Here is an 11,024-nt window from a genome sequence, read left to right on the forward strand (position 1 = left end):
TGTGACATATTTACACAATGGAATATTATTCAGCCACAAAAATAAGGGAAATCTTGCCATTTCTGACAACATGGATGAACCTTGAGGGCATTATGCTAAGTGAAATAAGTCAGAGAAAACCAAATAGTGTATGATCTCATTTATAAGTGTAATCAAAAAACAACAACAAACTCACAGAAACAGAAAGTAGACTGGTGGTTGCAAGGTGGCAGAGGGAAGGGTGGTGAAGGTGGTCAAAAGACACAAAGGGCACATATAACTTCCACTTATATGATGAGTAAGTTCTGAGGATGTAATGTACAGCAGGGTAAGCAATACAGTATTATACACTTGAAAATTGCTAAGAGAGCAGATCTTAAAAGTTCTCAACATACACACAAAAAAATTGTAACTATATGAGGTGATGGATATTTTAACTAACCTTATTGTGGAAATCATTTTGCAATATACACATATATCCAATCATCATGTTGTATACCTTTCACTCATATAATGTTATAAATCAATTATATCTCAATAAATCTGAAAAAGCTAAAATTAATATAATTAAAATTTAATTAAAAAAAAAAAAAAAAAAAAAGGAAGACCAGAGTATTGTCTCCTCCCCAGCTGGTCCCACTAGCCACCTCTAGGACTAACTACTAGAGGAGAAAGCACACGGGGTCAGGGGAGCCCTGTTCCGTCTGCCCTCTGGCTGCTGCCTGGGAGTTGCTGGGTCTTATCCTACAAAGGAGCTGGTTGATGCTGTGAGCTAAGGGATATGGAAGAGACACAAGACCATGAGTTTCCTTGGGGACCTCAGAGCCCCTGTCTTGGGGAGCTGGATGTGTAAGGAGCCAGACCCTGCTATGATCCAGCCAGGAACAGCCACTGAGGGAGCAACTGAGAGCAAACCCCCAGCCAGAAGGATTCAAGGCACAAGTGGGACTGCTTTTGATGCTCGCTGAACATTCCCTGGGCTCTGGCCTGGCTCCAGTTAGCAAGACAGCCACTAGGACAGAGGCCCAAGGACAGCTCACCAGGCAGCTCTCTAACCCAAACTCTCAAGAAAGGAGCTGACACGAGCTGAGGCCCAAACACAGCACCATCCTCCAGAACCAGATCTTGCCCTCTCTCCTCCTTTTCCTTTTCCCTTTGTCTTCATATCCATGGTTATTTCAACAAATATTTATTGAGTATAGACTGTCCACCCAGCAAGGAGCCAGGCACCACGGGAGAAATTTATTCATTCAACAAACACAACGTTTCAGACAGTGATCTGGAAACAAAACCAATCAATCCCTGACCCAAAGACCCAAAGAATGAAAACAACCAAAATGTCTATGAACTGATGAACAGATGAACAAAATGTGCTACATCTATACAACAGAACGTTAGTCAACAATGAAAAAGAATGAAACATGCTACAAGACAGATGAACCTTGAAAACATTATGTCAAGTGAAAGAAGCTACTCACAAAAGACCACATACTGTGTGATACCATTCATATGAAATGTCCAGAACAGGCAAATCCATGGAGACAGAAATTAGATTAGAGGTTGCAAGGACTGGGGGAGTGACTGCTAACAGGTACATGGTTTTGGGGGAGAGATGAAAATGTTCTATAATTGACTGTAGTGATGACTGCACAACTCTGTGAATATACTGAAAACCAGGGAATTGTACACTTTAAATGGGCGAACTGTATGGTATGTGAATTATATCTCAATAAAGCTGATATTTTTAAAAATCTCTGCCCTGATGAATGGGGAGGAAAGGGGAATCCAGAACAATAATAATGTAACCATATGTAGTGTGCCAAATATCAGTGCTTTGGGGAGAAATAAAGCAGGGGAGGGAAACAGTACAAGGAAGGGATCTGAAACTGTTAAGAGAATGGAGACAGATGGCTTTACTCAGGACGCAAACCTCAAAGAGCTGAAGGAGCCAGCAGGCACCTATCGAGGGGAAGAGTGCTCCAGGCAGCAGCTCCAGGAAACGCTAGTGCTCACAAGTGCCTGGCAGATTGAGTCCAGCTGACAGCTAAGAGCCCTAAAGAGCTCTGAGTGCTGGGAGAAAGGGAAGCCCACAGCTGGTTGGACAAGGAACTCCACGTGCAGTAAGGGCGTCCAGAACTCCAAACACCAATTCAGGGGCCCATAGCAGGAGTTCTAAATATATCTGTTGAATGAATTACTAAGGAATCAACCAACTCTGCCCCAACACAGCCCCCAGCCCCACCCGTACCTGGAGGACCCTGTTACCTTTCCAGCCCAGTTTGATGTTCCACTCATAGAAGAAAATCAGCTTTCCTTTGCGGCTGCTGCAGGAAGCCTCGCCTTCCACCTGCTTCAGCTCACTGATCTCGCAACGGCCAGCCTCATTCTCCACAGCGATGCCCACCAGGAGCTCGCGGAGCTTCCCCTTGGACCAGCTGGTGGCATCCCGCTCTGTCCTGCCGAGGGCCAGAAGAAGGGCAGAGCCGTGAATGGAAGCCCCCACTGGTGTCCACACGCCCACCCTGGGGAATCAGGGTAATGCCCTGGCCCAGTCCAGATCAGCCCAATTCCTCTCAAGCAGCTGTTGGGTGGTATTTTGTCTTAAAAACACCGGTTTATTTGGGGGAAAGGAGGTCTCGAAATCTCACCTGATGGAAATGGAGGGGTAAAGCCTGGGCCACATGAAAAGGTAATTATAACTGAAGTAACTTTTATCTTAATAAGACAAATTATCAAGTGTTTTCACACAGATACTATCTCATACAATCTTCCCAAATAATGTTCCCATTTTAAGGGGTGGAAATGAGCAGAGAGAAGTCCATTAAGTGTCCAAGGTGACAAGGCTGGGAAAGGAGAGGTCAGCTCTTCCCAACCCCAAGCCAGGGAAGGATGCCCTCACAGGCTAAGGCTTTGCTCTGCCCTGGACCTGCCTCAGCATCACCTTGATGGCCTTGAGGTAGCACAGCCCTCAGAGAAGCAGAGCAGAGAACATCACTTCCTGAAGCTCTGACTGAAGAGGGAGGGGCAGAAATCAGCCCAAGCCCCAGATGAGATAGAAAAAGGATGGGTAACTAGTTAGAACTCCTAGAAGGCAGGGCTCACCAGAGACTCATCAAGTTAGATGTGGAGTTGAGATCCAAATTCCTGTTCTTTCCAATACATACGTACCACACACACACACACACACACACACACACACACACACACACACACACACACACACTTTCTACCTTCATTTTAACTCCCCAAAACTTCAAGGGGCTGGGGGGGCGGGGCGGCGCGGGGAGAGCTTCTAAGGTCACAGACTGCCGAAGCTGAAGCGGTAAGTCAAGAATGACTTCTATTCCTGGGACCCAACCCAACTTTCAAAAAGAGGAAAGTGAAGTCCCAGAGCCGGTGCAGATAAGACCCCGGGTCTCCAGGATCCAAGGGCTCCGCAAGCCCTGAGGCTAAAGACGAGCATCTGCACCTGTGCAGCCCCCAACCCTCCCCACTTCCCCGGCCCGGGGCCCACCACGGCCCGGGAGGCGCCCCGAGACACCCGGCCGCCCCTGCACCCGGGGCACAGGGCGCCGGGCGCTCGCAGAGGGTCCCCCCCCCCCGCCCCGCCCGCCGGCTCCAGAGGGAGGAGGCCCGGAAGCCGCGGCCCCGGCTCCTGCCCGGCCGCACCAGTGCCAGTTGTTCACGTTGGTCCCGTCCTCCCGCTCCTCCACGATCCAGCGCGGGTCCCCCTGGCCCCACTTGGCCATGTCTGCGCGGCGGCGCGGCCTCAGCGGAGAACAAGGAAGGGCCGCGGAGGCGCTACGGCTCAGTCGCCGACGTTTCCGGCCTTCGAGCCCAAGATCAGAGCGTTCGCAGCGCCCAGAAAGTGCCAGAAATCCCCGCCCCCTGCGCCACCCGGCCCCGCCCGCCCCGCTCGCCCCGCTCGCCCCGCTCGCCCCGCTCGCCCCGCTCGCCCCGCTCGCCCCGCTGCGGAGCTCCGGGAGAGCGGGAGCGGGGCTGGTTCCGAGGGGCGGGGGCGCGGGGCGGGGCCCGGAGGGTGGAGGGGGCGGGGGGTGTCTGGGCTCAGGAAGCCCGCCCCCGGGAGGGGGTTGGGCCCGAGGCGGGTGCGGGCCAGGAGGGGAGGGGTCGGGGCCCAGGAGACCCGGGTTGGGGGCGGCGGTGGGTAGGAGAAGGGTCCGAGCCACGGCGCTGGCGATGGGGCGACCTGGGAGGCCGGGTGGGGTTTGCGGAGGCCCTGGGCCCCGCCGCGGGTCTCGCAAGTGCACGGGCTGGGGAAGGCCGGACGCCTCTCAATGGTTCGCTATTATTACTGCACCGATGACCTTCAGTGCTGGCAAGCGGGGCGGTGAGTAAGGGGCGCCTGAGAGAGGCACCGGGGCTGCAGACAGGAAGCGGCCGTCGGGCTGCCACCGGCCGTGCTGACGGTGTTTGGTCCTCTCGAGGACACGACCCTCGCGAGCACTTGGTCACCCTGTTTGCTGTGCGACCGACTTGCTGAGGTCGGAGCGCGCCCACGATGCGAAGCGGAGGTGGTCTCGGCGGAGCTTGTCTTCTTTACACCGTATTCGTGTTCTGTTGAAAGTTCCTACGGAGTTGGTGCCCTCTGGCTCTCCCCTGGACGCCAAGTCTCACGCCTTTCCGCCACCTGTCCAAGTAGCACGAGCTACCAAGTTCCCAGTTACTTCGGGAATGTTTACATTTTATTCATGTAATAGTCCTTTCTAGATGACAAAAGAATGTGATTGCAAGCGTATTACTGCAGCTCGATTCAATTTTACAAAAATTAAGTGGAGGGCTTCCCTGGTGGCGCAGTGGTTGAGAGTCTGCCTGCCAATGCAGGGGACACGGGCTCGAGCCCTGGCCTGGGAGGATCCCACATGCCGCGGAGCAACTGGGCCCGTGAGCCACAACTACTGAGCCTGCGCGTCTGGAGCCTGTGCTCCGCAACAGGAGAGGCCGCGACAGTGAGAGGCCCGCGCACCGCAATGAAGAGAGGCCCCCGCTTGCCGCAACTAGAGAAAGCCCTCGCACAGAAACGAAGACCCAACACAGCCATAAATAAATTAATTAATTAATTAATTTTTTTAAAAAAATTAAGTGGATATTAATGATTCCTTTAACGAATTTTTACCTTCCAGCAAAAACTTTGCGCCAACTATTTGGGAAATATTGCTGACAGGTCTGCGGATATTTATTTAGCAGGCAGAACAGGTATGGAATTTTGGAAGTCTGGAAGTACCTCACTGTTCTGTTCCACTGTGATAGACTGTCCTCTGCCTGTGGTCTGTTCTCCTCAATGAAATAAACTGGTAGAGAATACTTTCTCCATTTGCTTACCAGAGCTACTACATTCCAACGTCATTTTCCAAAAAGCTACAACAGTTTTGTAAGCAGACTGTTTACCAAGTGCTTTGACCCCCAAACAAAATGACATTTTGATCTCACCTTTTACACTTTACTTCACCAAATGCATGGACAGCTAACACAAGGTATCAGAAAAGAATTGGATGGGCAATACTAGTGGGTACTGTTTTCTTGTGAATTAGCTGTTCATCTTTTATTCAGTTCATAAAGAATATTACCAATGGAACAGCACATAGTGAGATATGTATCATTGGAACCTGGGGTAAGACTTACAAGAAAACTTACAGTATATGAAGTATTGAGAGTACTCAAAATCATAGGGACAGAAAGAACAGTGTTGCCAAGGGCTGCGGGGAGAGGGAAGTGGGGAGTTATTGTTTAGTGGGTATAGAATTTCAGTTTTACAAGATGAAACAAATTCTGGAGATGGAGGGTGGTGATGGTAGCACAACATTATGAATGTACTTAACACCACTGAACTGTATACATAATGGTTACAATGGTAAATTTTTTTATGTGTATTTTACCACAATAAAATTTTCAAAAAAAACCCTCTAAGTCAATGAGTAAAATGTTGCTGGGGAAGAGGATAATCATGCAATATGGAGGTATATCAAACATACCCCTGCTCAGTTTACTTACTAACTACATTCAAAAGGGAAAAGTAATCTTTACAAGGGAGAAATCTGGCAACTAACCACCTTAACCAAATGGTCAAACTCAGCATCACCAACAATGGAGCAAACTGACAGGTGTACACCATCACCTAAGTAGCATTCCTGCCAAAAATGCTTATTCTGAATCTAAACATGAGCAAACAATCAGAAAAATCCAAATTGAGGGAAATTCTGCAAAATGGATCTGGCCTAAACTCTACAAAAATAAACATTTCATGAATGTCAAAAGAAGACTAAAGAGACGTGGCAATAGATGCAATGCTTGATCCTAAATGAGCTCCTGGATCCAAAACAAACAGTTTAAAATGACATAATTGGGGAAATTTAAATTGCATTTCAGACTGCATACTGGATAACGTTGTGTCAATGTTAAATCTTCTGAGCAGTTAAACTTTGGTTACAAAGGAGAACATTCTTGTTCTTTGGAGATTACATGCTGAAATATTTAGAGGTAAATTGTCACGATGTCTGCAATTAACTCAGACAGAGAAAAGCAGATAAAGCAAGTGTGGCAAAGGTTGACACCTGGTGAATCCAGGTGAAGTGTATCTGAGGGTTCCTTGAACTATTCTTGCAACTCTTCTGTAAGTTTGAGATTATCTTCAAAAGAAAAACTGGGGGGAAAAATTGAGTCAAACATCTTCAGGGTCAAAGCATGGGTTCTAGCCTTTTGTAACCATCCAGTACTAGGGTGGGTAAAAATTACACCACAACATTTATCGAGCATCTACTGTGTGTCCAAGTCTGCTGTATGCTGGAGTGATCACGAAAATAAGACATGGGGCTCAGGCAGTAGTGGAGGAGACCAGTGTGAATTCACCTTCATGGTAAATCCAGTGTGCCCTGGGAGCACAGAGGAGAAAGTGCCTAACTCTCCCTAGGGGAGTGTGGTGCTGGTGTAGTTCTCTTCTCAGAGGAGGCTTATAGAGTGAGGACTCTTGTCTTCAAGAGAGCAAAGGGGAGCAGCAAGTGCCCAGGCACAGAAGCATGGAGAAGCACACTGCACCAAGGGGGCTCTAACAGAGTCATGTAAGAGGGGCTACAGGAGATGAGGCTGCAAGGGGGCAAATTGCCCCCTCATGAAAGGCCTCATTTGCCCTGCTGAGGATCGTGGACTTTGTTCTGTAGGCAACAGGAAACCACTGAGGTGATCTAAATGAAGAAATGACGTGATCGGACTTGTGTTTTAGAAAAATCATTCTGATGACAATTTGAACAATGGACAGGAGTGGGATAAAAACTGGAAGAGGGGATATTTGTCAGAGTGGAGAGGAGGTGGCAGATCTGAGAGGCATTATAAGTGGAACCCGTGATATGGGCATGCAGTGGAGGAAGTGTTTTTCAGAGCCTGGGACTTGCACCTTGCTTAGTCACCATCATTCTGAGAGACTAGAATGAAAAGAGGCTGGCAGAGGGCTTAGGTGATCACCCTGGAGATCAGCATGCAGGGGATGGGCAGAAAAATGGAGCCTGAAAAGGGAAACCGAAAGAAGGAAGAAGAAAACAGAGAAGACATTTGATCATGGAAGCCAAGGGTTGGGATGGAGGGAGTGGTCAGCAGTGTTAGACATGGAAGAGGGCAAGTAGGATAATAAAGAAATTGTTCTTTGGATTTGACAGGAGGGCCATTGGGCCCTTTGCAGGGAGCAGTTTCAGTGAACGACTGGGGCAGAAGCCAGGTCACAGTGGACAGAGGAGGTGAGAAGGTTGAGACCATGCTTTCAAAATGTTTGACAGGATGGGTAAGAGAAATGGACAGTAGCCGGGTACGGATATGGAGTGAAAGGAGATTTTGCCTTTTCCTTTTAAATGTTTTCACATGCTGATGGGGACTAGCTGGTGAAAAGAGGGCCAGGTGGTAAAGCAAAGCCCCAGAAGCAATGGGAAGAGATGAGTCCAAAAGCAGGTGGGGCTCATCCTGGGATAGGAAGACCCAAGGAGAAAGGATAAGGATGGATGTTGCTATACCAAGCTTGGTTTTGATCAGTTTGATCTGGGGAGAGGGAGAGGAGATGAATGAGGTGGCAAGTTGGACGACTTCCGGTGGCATCTTACCTGCAGCAAAGTGAGGGTGATGACACTGACAGGCTTTGGGGGAAGAAATGCAAAATGCTGTAAGAATGTCTTTTTTTCCCAGAACCCATCTATACCAGGGTAAGCCCAAATCATTGTCACCTTTTCTAAACACACCTGCGCCACACTTTCTCTGTCTAGAGAAAGGGGTTGAAAAGATTGTATCCAGGATTGACTTTCGTTAGCAATGCACTAGAATCAGGACTTTGATTCAAGTTTCACACCACAACAGGTCTAGAAGAGGCTAAGATTCTGCTTTTATAGAAGTCACCACTCTAATTTACTTCTATAATTCTGATGCCTATCTCTCAGTTTAGTTTAATTCCATTAATATTTATTTACCAGAATGCACGTGTGCCCCGCAGCCCACCAGAGCTCGCAGTGCACAGAGAGCAGGCGTTGCTCTTGGGCTCGGAGCTGTGCCCAGCACACAGCAGGCACCAGGAAATGTTTGTTTGGATAACGGAATGGAAGAGGGAACGAATATTTCTCAAACCTGTCTTTCCAACCTATTAGTAGGCTGTAAAAACAGTTCAGCAGGCATCCACCATCAGTGTTATCTCAATGAAAGAGAATAGAGTTTAAACATCAGAGTGATGACATGTGGTAAAGGTAAACATTGCTTCTTAAATCATCACATGTGTGGGGTATGTTATGGTTATATTGAGTGAGTTTGTTGTTGTTGTTTTGGTTTGGGTTTTTTTTTTTTTTTAGTGTTTGAAAGCCACTGCTGCAGCAAACACAAAGGTAAGTATGATAGCTTACAACTAACTGTTGATCTGTTTTGCGCATTGTAGAATCCCCAGTGCCTAGCACACAGCAGATCTCAATAAATACTAGTTGCATGAATGGGGGCAGGGGTAAGAAGGGGAGAAGTTAAAAGGATTTGTTTTAACATGGTTCCCATAGATGAGTTTATATAATAACACTAGGGACTATTTAGCACAGGAATTTCCCGTCTTTAGCTTTTCCATATGCTGTAGGTTGAGCAAGTCTTTTATACTCTCTAACTTCAGTTTGCATGTCTATTATTAGACTTTCTCAACTAGGGCTCCTCATATGAACTGCAGAACACAAAATGACTTGAGTGACTATTTTCTTGATTCTTCCCAGGATGGTGTGTAAGTAGTGTCATTCTTAATACATAGGAGAAAAAAAATATTGGTTGAATGAATCATTTCATAGGAGTAAAAGAAGACGTTGGTTGAAGAGATATGAAAGGAGATAACTGGGCTTTGAAGGTAGAAATGGGAGAGGTCTGTCCAGACCAAAGAAGAAAAGCATCAGCAAAGATGTGAAAGTCAGGAAAGTAACTGGGGGGAAGTAGGCTGGACACAAATGGAATGGACACTAAGACTGAAATGAGGACATTTTGAGGAAGGTGTGAAAGCCAGTGTGAAGAGTCTTTTTACGCCAATGTGAAGGAAATGTGTGCCGAGTTGTATCTCCCATAGCAGTATCAGACCATGCTGGCAGGCTCTGCAGCCCTGTGCTTGGATCCAAGTCTTGGCTCTGCCACTTACCAGTTGAGTGACCTTGGGCAAATTCCCTAACCTCTTCGTACTTCATCACCTCTTTGTACTTTGTAAAATGGGGGTAGTATTACTACCTATCTGTATTACCATTAGATTCAACTGCTAGTAACAAAGTAGCAATAACAAAATAATACAAGATAGCCTTTTCCTTTCATGTAAAAATAGGCAGTCCATGGTGAGTATGGAAGATATACAATCATCAGGGACCTGAGCTTACATTAGCAATCCTCACCACATGGCTTCCATATCAGGGTCCAGTTCCAGTCAACACAACCACATTCTAACCAGAAGGAAGAAGAAAGACCAAGAGTACATCCTCAACTTGTAAGACATATCCCAGCACTTCTGCTTAGATCCTATTGGCCAGAACACGTCACATGGCAACACCTAGCAAAGAAGGCTGGGAAGTAGTATCCTTATTCTAGTTAGCCATGTGCCCAGCCAACATTTGGGAGTTCTGTTCCCAAAGAAGGGAAGAAGAGACATTGGGGGACAACTAGCCGTGTTTGCCACCCAACCTCATAGGTAGTGTGACGTTAAAGGAATTAATACAACTAAAGCTCTTAGAACAGTTCCAGGCATGAAGGAAGCACTTAAAAATGTTTTTGTCTTATCCTCATGCTCCCTGGGTGGTCTCCTTTACTCCCAAACACAAGCTACCACCAAACTCCAAACACTCCTCAATTGACACTTCTAGATTTACCAGCCAAGCCAGGTAACTCCTAGAGGCAATGTTCCTGTCAAAGGAGTCCTGCATCTTGCAGTAATGGTATCCTTGCCAGTTCAGACATTAGTTAGGAGCACCCTGAGGGTGGCCTTGGCACAAATGCAGCAGTGTCTCAGAGAACAGCAGCAGGGCTGACTCTCAATTATGCATCCTGCCCAGGAGATCTGAGAGGTACATTTTCCTCTGTCACTTTACACCCCACTTTTACATAGCTTCTCTGATAGTTAGGATACAAACTAGGCTTCTGTAGCAAGAGACTTTCCCCACCCCCATCCCCCATTCCCCATCCCCCATTCCCCATCCCCAAAGTGGCTTAAACCAGTTGGAAGTTTATTTCTTTCTCACTAGTGGTTTAGGACCAGTGGAAGCTGGATGTGTGGGGCTTTCAGATTGTATGTTGCTGCTCTGCCATTTCTGAGATGCTACCCTCATCTGCTTTGTCAAAGATGGCTCACAACCACTTCCCTATTCTTACCTGCAGGAAGAGGGAAAGATAAAAGGCAGGTGTGCTTCTCTCCTTTCAAGGGCAAGACTCAGAAATTGAGACATCACTGCTATGCTCACCTCAATGGCCATAACTTAGTCACACACTCCCAGATAAAATATAGAGGAGGGAGTTGTTAATAAAGGAAGAAGAGTAGAATGGACATTTGGAGAATAACTTAC

The 11,024-nt window shown here is 47.4% G+C and overlaps 1 protein-coding gene across 6 annotated transcripts in view; it reads right to left on the minus strand.

Annotated features, from left to right (window-relative positions):
* The window catches only part of LOC309612413 (activator of 90 kDa heat shock protein ATPase homolog 2), a 39,733-nt gene that overhangs the window by 18,448 nt on the left and 10,261 nt on the right, over positions 1-11,024 (minus strand). For 4 of the 6 annotated variants that reach the window (XM_082358303.1, XM_082358300.1, XM_082358299.1 and 1 more), the window contains exon 2: positions 2,245-2,435. In XM_082358303.1, coding sequence (XP_082214429.1) covers positions 2,245-2,435 — 191 coding nt within the window. Of the gene's footprint in view, positions 1-2,244; positions 2,436-3,648; positions 3,894-11,024 lie in introns of those variants that run through there. The other 2 variants (XM_082358302.1, XM_082358301.1) reach the window with 2 other exon arrangements.

The sequence above is a fragment of the Balaenoptera borealis genome (genome assembly GCF_965194805.1).
Source record: "Balaenoptera borealis genome assembly, chromosome: 15".
NCBI classification, from domain to species: Eukaryota; Metazoa; Chordata; class Mammalia; order Artiodactyla; family Balaenopteridae; genus Balaenoptera; species Balaenoptera borealis.